Source organism: Pipistrellus hanaki (assembly GCF_964339955.1).
Source record: "Pipistrellus hanaki genome assembly, chromosome: 8".
Taxonomy (NCBI): Eukaryota; Metazoa; Chordata; class Mammalia; order Chiroptera; family Vespertilionidae; genus Pipistrellus; species Pipistrellus hanaki.
Window position 1 is genome coordinate 73,678,029 of NC_140510.1, and position 14,123 is coordinate 73,692,151.

Below are 14,123 nucleotides of genomic sequence, written 5' to 3' on the forward strand. Positions count from 1 at the left end.
CCCCAGCCAGTTCCCACGCCGCGAGATCCCGCCCGGGACCGGAAGTAACGCGCGAGGAGCGCTGCCTGGACTGCTGCGTCTCGGGCCATTTAAATTACGGCGGACGAAACTGCAGACTTTGGGTTTGTGCAGTTTTCTTTCCCTTTGCGGTGCAGGCTGCGGCCATTACCGAGGGCTACTGCAAAAGGAGGCGGAAGAGGAGGTAGGGACAGAAGCCGACCTGGCACGGGAGAGCTGGGGGCTCCCCTTGGAGCTGGCCACCTGGCTCTTCCTTATGCTGGCAGTGGCCTGGAGGTAGATGAGGGAACTTAAGAAGATGCAGTTTTGCAGGGCCTACTAATGTTACTTAATAACAAACACGTGCCTTCTCGAGGTCAGGTATTACCAGCTTTACGTTTCAGTATTGCGACAAACTATGAGCTGGGCACCTGTTTCTTCAGAGTTGGAAATCACAGCGGCTAAGGAATTGGGGCTCTAGGAGTGGAAGAGTCAATATGATGTTAAGAGACTTTGTTCTTGTCCAGCATGCTCTGCTGCTCCCATCGTGAATTCTGGCACCAAGCTAGGCAGCCTTGCTGTTGCCTGATCTGTGAAATGAGGGTGTTCGTTATTCCCAAAGGCAATTTCAAATGTAACAGTAGGTAACTCAAGTAAGGGTGGCCCAGAGAGCTTCACTGTCCCGCTTGCCAGATTTAGAGGAACCTGGAGAGTGGAGTGCTGTCAGGACGTGGACTCTGGAGGTGGAAGAGATATAAGGACATTAGAAGATCTTCCAGAACAGTAGGCTGGAGTGGTTAACAGAGGCTCCTAATCACTTCAAGTCATATATTGAAGAAGTACTGGCATCTCATCTATATATATAAAAGCCTAATATGCAAAGTGTCCCCGCAGGAGTTCGTTAGCTCACTGTGACACGCACTGACCACCACGGGGTGGCATGGAGCAAAGGGAGCCCCTCCACCCCACCCCCGCATCAGCACTGCTAGGACCCTACCTGTGCATGAATTTCGTGCACTGGGCCTCTAGTATTAAATATTTTTGCTGTAGAAATGTCTTAAAAATTTCTTTTGAAATCATTGGGTTGTGAATATTTTAATTAAATTTACAATTGGCTGTGCTTTCTTGTTAATTGTTGTGTGGACTATGAAATGCTTTTCTCCAACAGTTTAAAAATGGAGAAACAATATCCTTTTTTGTATTGGATATAGCTGTGTAGAACAGCGATTTTTAATTGGTGAGCCACAAGAGTTTTTAAAACATGACCTCTTTTCCCTTAGATTGTCAAATAAAAACAGCCAACACAGCAAATAGCTGTCGATGTGAATGAGTCAACATTCTACAGTACCTATGTTTTTTGTCAGATCGGCAAAAAATATTTTTGGGTGTGCCACAGAATTTTGTAATTACTTTATGTGTGCCATGAGATGAAACAGCTTGAAAATTGCTGCTCCATTAGGCTCACGGGCTCTGGGCATGTTCCCACCCATTGAGCCTCGCCTTCCTGGAGCAGGTGCGGGCGCAGGGGCAGCAGCGCTGCTTTTTCCTGTCTTGGCCCTGCTCATTTGCGATGACTCATCTGTGCATCTTGTAAAGAACTTAACTTTATGTATATATTGTTGTAATTTTTTTTTTTAACAAAAAAAAAAAATACCACCTTAATTCCAAACTCTGCTGAGATGGGGTGAGGGACAGTGTTTAGTGCTGGCCTGTGTTGGTGATACTGAGATATGTAAAAGATAATTCCTGTTTTCCAGTGGCGTTAGCATACTGGGGAGACAGACATACAGGAATCTAATATTATGAGAATACTAGGGCAGAAGGGTGGGGTAGGAGAGAGACACTGAAAAGAAAGATTTGTCAAGGAAAGCTTTTATTTTAGGAAGTTGAAGGAGACTTGGAAGAAAGTAATAGAGAAATGGAGAAGGCAGAAGGGGTCGGAGCAGGGATAGGGAGAACAAGAGCAAGGTTGAGGTGTTCTGGGGATAAGGGGTGACCATCTGTGTTATGTGCCAGGTGACTTACATATGGCCTGTGAGGTAGGCTGTGGTGTTTCTGTTTTATAGATGAGGAACCATGCTCAAAAAGTTTCAATAACTTCCTAAGGAAATGCTGGTGAGTGGCAGGGGCAGTGCCTGAACCCAGGTCTGTGTGACTGCAGCTCCTTGGCTCCTGTTTTGCAAAGGCACAGGCCTAACGTGTCCCATTTTTTGTGTGTTTTGGCTTCAGCTATTCAGTTTTTCCTGGTGTCTGTATGTTGTCATCTCACGTACGCCTGGTCCCCGCAAGAGTCCGGCTTGTCCACTCCCTGGTCCGCAGTCCTTCCTGCTCCTTCATGGATCTGAAGGCCCTCCTTTCCTCCTTGAACGACTTTGCATCCCTCTCCTTTGCCGAGAGCTGGGACAACGTTGGATTACTGGTGGAGCCCAGCCCGCCACACACGGTGAACACACTCTTCCTGACCAACGATCTGACCGAAGCAGTGATGGAGGAGGCGCTGCAGAAGAAGGCCGACTGCATCCTCTCCTACCACCCGCCCATCTTCCGGCCCGTGAAGCGCATCACGTGGAGAACCTGGAAGGAGCGCCTGGTGATCCGGGCCCTGGAGAACCGAGTGGCCATCTACTCTCCTCACACAGCCTTCGACGCCGCACCCCAGGGGGTCAACACCTGGCTGGCGAAAGGGCTCGGTGAGACCCTCTTGTTCTCTCACGTTTCGTAGTTTCCCTATAAATGCTTTGACATTTTAGGGTGTCTTTTCAATAGTGTTTTCACTGCTTTAGGGTGGGATCATTATTGTGTATGCAAAATATGTTTTAAAATAATGTTGCTGGCCGAAACCCGTTTGGCTCAGCGGTAGAGCGTCGGTCTGCGGACTGAAGGGTCCCAGGTTCGATTCCGGTCAAGGGCATGTATGTTGGTTGTAGGCACATCCCCGGTAGGAGGTGTGCAGGAGGCAGCTGGTCGATCTCATCAACATTTCTAGCTCTCTAGCTCTCTCCCTTCCTCTCTTTAAAAAAAAAATTAAAAAAAATCAATCAATAAAATATATTAAAAAAATAATAATAATGTTGCTGAAACCTGGTAATCAAATTACGTTTGGAAAATAACATTCTTATTGTTAATGAATAAGGCTTGCCTGGGAAACCTTCACGCTAATCACGTTGTGATTCCTCACTCCGGTGGCATGGTGCCTGCCAGCCAGGCACTCAGAAACACTTGTTAAATTGAACTGAAAGTTTGGGCCTCTTCAGCACAAACTTAATATGTCACCCAGATAGACAAGAGTTTTTATTTTGTTGTTGTTGTTGTTGTTTATATATATTTTATTGATTTTTTTACAGAGAGGAAGGGAGAGGGAGAGAGAGAGAGAAACATCGATGGGAGAGAAACATTGATCAGCTGCCTCCTGCACACCTCCTACTGGGGATGTGCCCGAAACCAAAGCACATGCCCTTGACCAGAATCGAACCTGGGACCTTCCAGTCCGCAGACTGACGCTCTATCTACTGAGCCAAACCGGTTTCAGCTAGATCAGAGTTTTAATGAGGGAATTCAGCACATGTGTTTTAGCTTTACTTTTAGTAAGTCTTTTTAGTTTACTTACTCGTTTTGGGCTGAAGCTTTTGAGAATATAAGCTGGATTGATGTGGTTGAGTAGACATGAGCATTTACACCCTGAGTCATGTAGTACATGGGTAAATTTAATAAGCAGCACAATTGTATGTATTATCTAAAGCACATGCAGCAGTCTTTCTTGTCCAAATTTTTGTGGTATTTAATAATACTGGAAAATAATTGTAAAAATAAATTTTATTTTGTATGTCTGTATTAAATCCCTCATTGGCAGGGGTCTTCAAACTACGGCCCGCGGGCCACATGCAGCCCCCAGAGGAGTCTGATCCTGCCCGCCAGGTTTTTTGGGCAGTGAGCGCAGCCAAGGTATTACAGTAGGAATTAGGAGTTCATACAGTCCGGCCCTCCAGCTCTCTGAGGGACCGTGATCTGGCCCCCACTTTAAAAAGTTTGAGGACCCCTGTTGTTGGGTAACGTTGGTTGTATAGGAAAAGGATATATGTATATGTGTATAGTTATAAGCATCTGAGAATGAACTTAAAAAATACGAATTTCCTGTAAGTTTTGGCCATAATAGTTTATCTTTTTAATTAAAAAAAAATACAAAACACAAAAACTCCATTTTCCTACCATTTTTTTTCTAGGCGTTTGCACCTCCAGGCCTATACATCCTTCCAAAGCACCCAGCTGCCCAACAGAGGGAACACACAGAGTAGAATTTAATGTTAAGCACACTCACGACCTGGACAAAATCATGTCTACAGTGAAAGGAATTTCGGATGTTTCTGTCACTTCCTTCTCTGCTAGGTACAGTATATTTCTCTCTTTTCTTGGTGGGTACTTATTTGTAAAGATGTTCTTTACAAATTCTATAATTCTGTAGAATTATATTTAGGTTTGAAACATTGTTTTCCCCAGGAAGTATTAACAAAACAGCCTGCTTCTCATTTGGGTCCTCAAAGGAGGAGAACCATGGGAGCTTTTCAAAACAATAAAGGTGACAAGGAACACTATTTCCTCTGTGGAAGGGGCGAGACAGTACATTTTATATGCCGGATTCCTCATCCTCCTGGTAATGGTAAAGGTAGTTGTTTTACTTTAGGGCACAGGCGTACCTCAGAGAGATTGTGGGTTTGGTTTCAGACAAGCATAATAAAGCAAGTCTAGTTAAAGCGAGTTGTAATCTTTTTACTGGTGGAGGGTCTTGTCTTCAGTTTATAAAGAAAGACAATACTCGTGTAGTTCAGTAAAATGAGGTATGTCTGCTACTCATTCCCAGTATCTTCAATTCAAGTTGTCTTTTTCCTTCCTTTCAGAGAAGTGTCTTTCCAAACACATGCAGACATGAAGAAATGTGTAGTTTTGTTTTAGTTGTTGTTCTCTTAATTAAGTGGTATGGTGTATTTGCCATTTTACTAACAAGATGTCTTAGAGATCTTCCCATGTAAGTATATAAGATCTCTTTCTATCTTTTTTTTTTTTTTTTTTTAATATATCTTTATTGATTTCAGAGAGGAAGGGAGAGGGAGGGAGAAACATGATGAAAGAGAATCATTGACCAGCTGCCTCCTGCACGCCCTCCACTGGGGACCGAGCCCGAAACCCGGGCATGTGCCCTTGGCTGGAATCGAACCTGGGACCCTTCGGTCCACAGGCTGACACACTGTCCACTGAGCCAAACCGGCCAGGGCAAGATCTCTTTCTTTTTTTTCTTTTTTTCTTTTTTTTAATATATTTTATTGATTTTGTACAGAGGGGAAGGGAGAGAGAGAGAGTTAGAAACATCGATGAGAGAGAGTCATCAATCAGCTGCCTCTTGCACACCCCCTACTGGGGATGTGCCCGCAACCAAGGTACATGCCCTTGACCGGAATCGAACCCGGGACCCTTCAGTCCCCAAGCCGACGCTCTATCCATTGTTTCTTTTTAACTGCTGCATAATGTTTCTTATTTAGGATGTACTGTAGATCTTTTTTTTTCTTTTTTGTTTGTTTATTGTACTATAGATTCTTTAAACATTCCTCTTCCTAACTGATGCTTCCCCCTTCTTTGTAAACTGATGCAGATTTAGTTTAGTTCTAGTTTTACCACATCACAGTTAATGTCTGAGTTTGACCATTAGTCAGGGCCAACCTATTGTTTTTGCTTTTTCTTTTCAAAGCTCTGCAGATTATTCCAATATTGACAACAACACTTCCAGATTATATTTCAAGGTGCCTTTTGTTTCAAGCATTCTATAATTAGAGTTTATGGCTAAATGCAAAACTTCCTTGATGCCAGTATTTTTAGAGACTCTTAAGGGCATTGCTTTTCAAAGGGCAATAAGGACTCCCTGCCCTTATGAATGGAGTCCTTATGAAAAAATGCAGATTGTTGGCTTCATCCTAGACTGTGTAATTAGGATGGGGTTTGCCTGAGAATCTGTCCAGAAATTCTTGTATGCAATGTTGTTTGAAAATTAACTTCTATAGGACTTTAAAAAGAATTCAGTTTGCCCCAGCCCATTCACAGATGCTATTTCACCGGATCTGTAAAAGGTTCAGCAGCTGTCATTTTAGGAAGCGAGGCACAACTGGATTAAGAGCCCTTAGAACTTGCAGAGGTGGCTGATCGATGTATCTCTCTCATCGATATTTCTAACTATCCCTCTCCCTTCCTCTCTGTAAAAAATCAATAATATATATATATATATATATATAAATATATATATATATATATTTTTTTTTTTTTTATTTTTTTTTTTTAAAGAGCCATTAGAACTATGGTTTCAAGGTGAGGTCCTTGGACCAACAGGATCAGCATCACTGGGAACTTGTTAGCAAAGTAAATTCTCAGACGCCCACCTAGACCTACTGAATCAGAAACTGGGGGTGGGGTGCATCCATCTAGGATTTCCACAAGGCGATTTCGATGCATTTTAAAGTTTGAGTAACACTGTTGTAGGAAATAATTTGGTTTGGGATTGAATCCTAAATGTCATAAAATCTAATCTTTTACTCTTTTTCCAGGACTGATGATGAGGAGCAGACGCGGGTCAGTCTGAACTGTGGTCAGCAGGCTTTGATGCAGGTGGTGGCTCTCCTTTCCCAGCACAGACAGCTCTATCAGAAGACAGAAATCCTGTCTCTGGAGAAGGTAATAAAAATGTCTTCTGTTGCCGAGCGTTGGGTGGCAAATTCATTTGTAAATTGTTTAGGTCAGAAAGTAGGCCTTCCCAGGAGACTGAGCTCCTCCAAGCCAGAGAGTGTTTTCGTCAGATTTGTGTCCCCTGGACACAGCGTTAGCCTGGAGCCGGCTGTAGTGAGCTCACAGCGTGCGCGTTATATTGCTCTCAGCATTTGCTCTTTGTTCTAGGATTGTTTTCTAGGACTGTTTCTCTAACTTCTGTTTTTCAGCCTCTGCTTCTGCACACTGGAATGGGACGGTTATGCACCCTGGATGACTCTGTCTCCTTGGCAACCCTGATTGAGCGAATCAAAAGACACCTAAAACTATCTCACGTTCGCCTTGCTCTTGGGGTGGGGAGGACCTTAGGTAAATATGTCTCCTTTATTCGGCCAGCATGCCTACCGTTAACATGGGCAAAAGTTGAAACTCTTCCTTGTATTGTAAGTGAAAGAAAACCTGTTAGTAGTTACGGGAGATGCCTGACTGGGTTACGCTATCGATCAGGGTGGTCTAGGTTGTGCTGGGGTAAACATCTCGTTGACTTCCACAAGATTTATTTCTCCACAGTCTGTGCATCTCAAATCGGCCGGGAAGTAGGTGGTCGCTGTTGCAAAGGCAGAGTCTTAAGCCATCAGTTAAACATTCTAGCCTAGAAATGAACTTCGGTTTAACTCATAGCTCAGAGTCAGTCACCTTCCCGACCCAACCCACGTTGGGCATGAAGTACCATCCTGCCCCGTGCTTGGAAGAGGGCTGGGAAGTGTGACTGCTCCAGCTTCCGTGCAGATCTCGGTGTTTTCCAATACTGGTGACGTTTTATAGCGAGGTGCTGCTACGTGAGCGACCACCGCAGTTTCTGAGTCCTGTAGCCACTGTCTTCTCTATCGGCTCTTCCCACTACTCGGAAAAAGGACCCCTCAGGGTGTTTGTTGACCCCTGCAGTTTGCCTAGCAGTGTCATGGAGTCAGTTAAGAATGTGAGTTCCGCCAAGACCGGTTTGGCTCAGTGGTAGAGCGTCGGTCTGCGGACTGAAAGGTCCCGGGTTCGATTCCGGTCAAGGGCATGTACCTTGGTTGCAGGCACATCCCCAGTGGGGGGTGTTCAGGAGGCAGCTGATCGGTGACTCTCTCTCATCGATGTTTCTGGCTCTCTATCCCTCTCTCTTCCCCTCTGTAAAAAATCAATAAAATATATTAAAAAAAAAAAGAATGTGAGTTCCCACTGCAAAGCGGCCTAGAGGTTGTGAGCGAGGATTCCGAGTGTCTTGGGTAAAATTTATCCGTCCTATTGGCTGCATGACTTTGACAATAATTTAGCCCCTTGTGTCCCGGTAGCCACATCTGTGAAAACCATGGTGGTAATAAAACCTGACTCATCAAAATAGATGTGCAGTCCGCGTGGCAGGGCACAGGACCTGGTACCCAGTGAGTGCGGGCTCTGAGCTCCGTGGCAGGTGTCAGTGTCCCCATTGTGTCGGTGAGACACTGAGGTTCAGAGATACTTATCTGGAGGTCTACAGTTGGATCAAATAACTCATGGGTGTTAATTTCCAAACCAGCTGAAACCAGTTTGGCTCAGTGGATAGAGCGTCGGCCTGCGGACTGAAAGGTTCGATTCCAGTCAAGGACATGTACCTTGGTTGTGGGCACACACCAGTGGGGGGGGGGGGGGGGTGCAAAAGGCAGCTGGATGATGTTTCTCTCTCATCAACGTTTCTAATTCTCTATCCCTTTCAATTCCTCTCTATGTAAAATCAATAATATATATATTTTTTTAAATTAAAAAAAAAATTTCCGAACAAAATGGACGGCAGAGGTGGGATTTGACTTCCAATCCAACTCCAGAGCCCCTGTTTTAAAAGTAGCACTTCTGTGTGACTACTGATGAAGTTTTTATTCTCGAAACCTACGTGCTCAATACTTGTTGGATTTGGGCTTGGAAGTTTCTGTTAGTTCACTCTTCAGAGGTTGCTCTTTTATTTATTTATTTTTAATCCTCACTCGAGGATGATCTCCATTGGTTTTTAGAGAGATGGGAGAGGGGGAGGGAGAGAAATGCTGTTGTGAGAGAGACACACTAATTGGTTGCCTCCCACAAGGGCCCGACCAAGGCTGGGGATCTGGAATCCCTCAGTCCGTGGTCCGCACTCTGTCCACCGCGCCACACCAGCCAAGGGCCAGCGGGTGCTCTTTTAAAGTTAACAGGTATTTAGAAATGTGTCAGATCCATTTGTAGCATTCCTCTAACTAGCCCTGTTAGTCCTCTGCTTCCTCACCTGAGAACAGATAGTACCTGCCTAACTCTCCCTGTTGCCTGGGGACCCAGGTAGGTTACTTCCCCTGATGGCGCTACAGTAAAGCCGAGAGCTATCCTGTTAACATTACTCAGTGGTGCCTTACACGGGCTTGTGCAGCTTTGTATGTCTAAAGGAATAGTTACCTTGCCTTGGTTAGCTATGCTGTGCAATATCAAAGAATAATCTGTCTGCCTATATGAGGACGTTTGTGTGTGTGTGTGTGTGTGTGTGTGTGTGTGTGTGTGTTTAATATATTTTATTGATTTTGTACAGAGAGGAAGGGAGAGAGACAGAGAGCTAGAAACATCGATGAGAGAGAGTCATCGATCAGCCGCCCCTTGCATACCCCCCACTGGGGATATGCCCGCAACCAAGGTACATGCCCTTGACCGGAATCGAATCCAGACCCTTCAGTCCGTAGGCTGATGCTCTATCCACTGAGCCAAACCAGTTTTGGCTGTGAGGACATGTTTTATTTTTTTAAAGTTCAATAAGCAAAATTTATATACTGGTCATTAGGGCAAGCATGAAATTTGTATTATATTTAGGATGTTGGGTGCAAATTGTAATATTAAACTAAAGGGGAATTGTAAAGTACTGGTCTCATGCTTCCCTTCTCTTGCAGAGTCCCAAGTCAAAGTGGTGGCTCTGTGTGCTGGCTCTGGGAGCAGTGTTCTGCAGGGGGTCGAGGCTGACCTCTACCTCACAGGTAGGTCAGCCGTTGGATTTCTCTTCTCCCCTTTTTGTGTGTTTGTGTCCTTTCCTAACCGTGGTTTATTTTTTACAAGTTTAAAAAGCAAATTTTAGGACCGCCCCTGACATATAGATGGAGCTAATAAATGTTTTTTGAACCTGAACTAAGTAAGAACTACACCAAAATTGGGGACATACCTTATTCTTTGTGGAGAGAAGAAAAATCATTTAACAGTTTATTATCAGACTATTTAAAAATACTAATGTCTAGCACTTATTTGTCTTCTTCCTCAACATGATTTCTCTCTGATTTCATGTCACTTTCTACATCTTGCCTTAGCTAAAAGATAGTTCTTCTAACTCAGCCCTAAAATCAACCATCAGTTCTGCCGATGGTCTTGATCCGGCATCTAGAAGGGTTCAGGAACCTGAAGAAGGCGTTGTGTGTAAATTAATCAAGAGTTCAGAGACTAAACATAATTTTGAAAGGCATTATGGGGAGTCAGAGGAGCTAAGCTAAAGGAACTAAGTTCCCTCTTGCTTTTTATCAATACACATTGTCCTAAAGAAGGTAGATGTACACTTCAAAGGCCAGGGCATAGTACAGATGCATTGTCAGATTGGAGAAGTACCTCCGGTTGTTCAGGTGTTTGGCCAGGAGGAGGCAATAGCATGTAGATTAAGATGCCCTTAGCTGTCTGGCAGCAAGCAATCATATTTGCATCCTTTTCAGGTTTGTTGAAATGCCCTCAGCCATTTCCAGATGATTCAGCCCTGCTTACCTGTTGGAACTGGCTTTGTCACAGTTCTAGCTACAAAATCTTTCTAGGACCTTTTCCTTATCTCTACCCGGCCATCATCTTCTACCTGAATAATATTTTCAAGCCTCTAATGTTTTATTTTAAAATCCTCACCCCAGGATATGTTTTCATTGATTTGAGAGAGAGAGAGAGAGAGAGAGAGAGAGAGAGAGAGAGAGAGAGAGAGAGAGAGAGAGAGAGAGAGAAAGAGAAAGATCAGTTGCCTCCACCAAAGTGTCCCAACCAGGGATTGAATCTGCAACCTGGATGTGTGCTGACTGAGAATTGAACCACACACCCTTTTGGAGTACAGGACCACTGATCCTCCTGGCCAGAGCAAACCTCTGATCACCAAAGCTAACTTTCAGAAGTACGAATTTCCTGGTGTATAATGTCCTGGCTATAAAACCTTCAGCGATTTCCTTCATCTTCCCTGTCTTGGTGAAGCCTGACCGCCTCCTCATTCACGCAGCCTTTGCTTGTGCTGTTGTGTCTGGCTAGAGTGCCTTTTTCTTGCCCCTTCCTTTGTGCTTCTAGAGATAAGCTCAAATATACCTCCACTGAGAAGCGTTTTCTGCCGTTCCCCAGCTCCTTCCCCCGTGGTCATGCTTCCTGTCCCATCCCTGTCACTGTGTCCTTAACCAGACTTTTTCCTAAAGCATGGCTTCTATGGGCCACCTTAGCATCTTTTTCTCCTTCTTGTCTTTACTATATTATAGATTGTTTTAATAGGTGCTTGAATAAAACATATTTCTTATAATGAAATGACACATATGAGAGGTAGAAGGGTAACTTTTTCTAAGAACTTATGCCTTTATATTTCTGTATACATCTCAAAATTATACTTTTTGTGAACAGGCCAAATTGTGCACAAAATCTTTTTGCTCTTAAATTAGAAGTCATCAGGTTCACCAATGGTGTTCTTAAAAATTCAAAACATTTGAGTTTTCCAGAAATTATTTCACAAAGGATGAGTCCTCTCCCCACAGTAATAGAATTTCTAGGAATTTTGCCTAAGTCAAAGGAAAATACTGTTTTTTAATTTAGAAATAACATGAAACTCATTTCATTTTTATGAATGAGACTAGGGTTGATGCTAAAAACGTTAAGGCTCACAAAGCATCAACGAGTCTTCTGGGAAGTATACCTAAGGTTTTCTTGAAACATTTAATACTAACATAAGGAACATTCTGAAAGCCCCATTTTACTGAGCAGGTCATTTTATTTTATCATGGAAACAATTGAATGGGTGGTCTTATAGTTCTGGCTCTGGCAGTATTAAGATACTGTTGGGTATGTAATTTTGGATCCTTGTCCTGGGCCTGCCAAGGAGGATTTAGAATTCTCAGTAGGATGGTTTCTGAATTTTTAAATTAGAGGACATGTAAGAGCCTATACATTACTGCCTAGATTTATCTGTGAAATTCTGTTACGCTTGCTTCGTACAGAATGCACAAGTAGTCTTTCTGCTGTTGTGGTTCAGCACTGCAGACTGTGTCTAATGTTTAGGTATGTGCTCTTTCCTTTGCTGGCAGGCGAGATGTCCCATCATGATGTTTTAGACGCTGCTTCCCAAGGAATAAATGTCATCCTCTGTGAACATAGCAACACTGAGCGAGGCTTTCTTTCCGACCTTCGAGATGCGCTGAGTGTTCACTTGGAGAATAAGATTAATATTATCCTGTCGGAAGCAGACAGGGACCCTCTTCAGGTGGTGTAATGCATGCGGCGTAGAATGACATCTACTTTACAAACCGTTTCCCTCCTGCTCGAACGCACATGATCAGTGGAGTCCGTATCCTTCCGGAAGGATATTTAGAATGTACATTGTCATTTCTGGTTTGCTTATCTGCTTCACCATAAGTTCTATAGTTTTTAGGGTAAACACTGTAATGTAACTATTATTAAAAACAGATATCTAGCCCTGGCTGGGTAGCTCAGTTTTGAGGAACTTCAATATGTTTTTACTGAAAACAAATTTAAAAAACTATAAATAAAAGTGATTCTATTCAAATTGGAATTTTATTAATAATAAAGACTATTGACACTTCTTGCAAATAGTATAGGCACAAAAATTATAAAAATAAACTAGTGGATATTTAAGGGCAAATATAAAGTTTACACATTAGATCATTAAAGATTTTATATACTTTCTTATACTGGAAGTTATAAACTAGATACGTTAAGAAAAAAAAAAAAAAAAAGTGCAGACCAGTAAGAATAAGCTATCCATTCTGTTTTTAAAAGTAAAACATACAGACAAAAACCCTTATATGTGCATAGACTACCTACTACTTAAACTATCAGTGGTTGCCTAAGGAACTGGATCAAGGAATAGAAAAAAACTGCTTTTCGTTGAATAGCCTTTGGTACAATTAAAAAAAGTTTTAGAGTCAGTAATGTACAAATTCTTTAATATTTTAATAGTAATTATCTTTTAGATTAAACCCTTAATTCATGAATTTAATATAAAACTGATTAATTATATGCCACAAAGAAATGATTTTAAAAATTCTGAGTATTTTGGGAAATATTTTCATGGAAGGCATTTACAAAATAAACGAGTAAAAAAATGCTGATGTGATATATACTTTATTACAGTGATATTAATGAAGGTTTTCATTTCCAAGTATGAAATATTTCAGGGAATATGTGAAAACTATAGGCTGCTGAATACAGTGGCCAAGGTTAGCCTTTTTTCTTAGGAAAAGGGCTCATGTAAATATTTAGGAGGCTTGAAATTGTGACTAAGAAAAAAACTGAAATGCCTGTGAGTTTTAGACGTAGTTGATAGAGAAAGCAATTAATTTAAGGCCAGCCTAGCCCGTGTGGCTCTTGTTGAGCGTCAACCTATGAACCAGGAGGTCCTGGTTCGATTCCCAGTCAGGGCACATGCCTGGGTTGTGGGCTCGATCCAGGGCATGTGGGAGGCAGCCAGTCAGTGATTCTCTCGCATTACTGATATTTCTATTTCTCCCTCTCCCTCCCTCTCTGAAACCAATAAAAAATATTTAAAATTTAAACCCAGCTATTAATTTGCTACTTACATGCATGTTATTCAAGAAAAGAAATAGGTCAATATACAAGAATACTTAAATGTTTATTTTCTATTGTCTTGAAAATAAAGACCAAAAAACTTAGAAGTGAATTTCTCTAGCCTGGCTTCTCAATTGTATCGTGAAGATGATGGCACAAACATTACCTGTTTCATATTTTTCATGTGCTTTCTAGGCTGGGTATAACCTATATACTTGTTATGCTTTTCCCACTCTCCCAACTGGAAAGTGTCATGCTCCCCCGCCTCCACCCAGTATGTAATTTAAATCCTAAAGGAGAAAGCTGGATCACCTAGTTTTCCCCAGTTTTATACCTTTCGTTAAGCCAGTTCAGAAACAGGTCTTCTCCATTTCACTTACCAGCTCTGACACTCAGAGCAGCCAGCCAAGCAGACCTGTGTGATGCCAGTGTCTTTGCACTTCTGCACGCTGGAACGAGCAGCCCAGGAGCGGTAAAAGGCCCTAAAGAATCAGGAGTACCACCTCTAATATAAAGGAATTAAAAACATCTAGTTCAAAATAGTCCCTGAGCACACT

The 14,123-nt window shown here is 42.6% G+C and overlaps 1 protein-coding gene across 2 annotated transcripts; it reads left to right on the forward strand.

Moving 5' to 3' along the window:
• The first annotated feature begins 11 nt into the window (after positions 1-11).
• On the forward strand, positions 12-12,754 carry NIF3L1 (NGG1 interacting factor 3 like 1). 2 transcript variants are annotated; one of them, XM_084893288.1, is made up of 7 exons: positions 12-122; positions 2,227-2,687; positions 4,218-4,380; positions 6,582-6,708; positions 6,969-7,107; positions 9,663-9,746; positions 12,066-12,754. In XM_084893288.1, the coding sequence occupies exons 2-7, from the start codon at positions 2,252-2,254 to the stop codon at positions 12,248-12,250; spliced, it is 1,134 nt and encodes a 377-aa protein (XP_084749414.1). In that variant the 5' UTR covers positions 12-122; positions 2,227-2,251; the 3' UTR covers positions 12,251-12,754. The 2 variants fall into 2 exon arrangements, with proteins under 2 accessions (XP_084749414.1, XP_084749413.1); XM_084893287.1 differs by having other exon boundaries at positions 41-202.
• Positions 12,755-14,123: the final 1,369 nt, after the last annotated feature.

What these genes read in the sequence shown, in the direction of transcription:
- NIF3L1 (XM_084893288.1), top strand. Translation starts at nt 2,252, where the DNA reads ATGTTGTCATCTCACGTACGCCTGGTCCCCGCAAGAGTCCGGCTTGTC. An exon ending in CTGGCTGGCGAAAGGGCTCG is followed by an intron (nt 2,688 to 4,217) that starts GTGAGACCCTCT and finishes TTTTTTTTCTAG; the next exon opens with GCGTTTGCACCTCCAGGCCT. An exon ending in GGCTGACCTCTACCTCACAG is followed by an intron (nt 9,747 to 12,065) that starts GTAGGTCAGCCG and finishes CTTTGCTGGCAG; the next exon opens with GCGAGATGTCCCATCATGAT.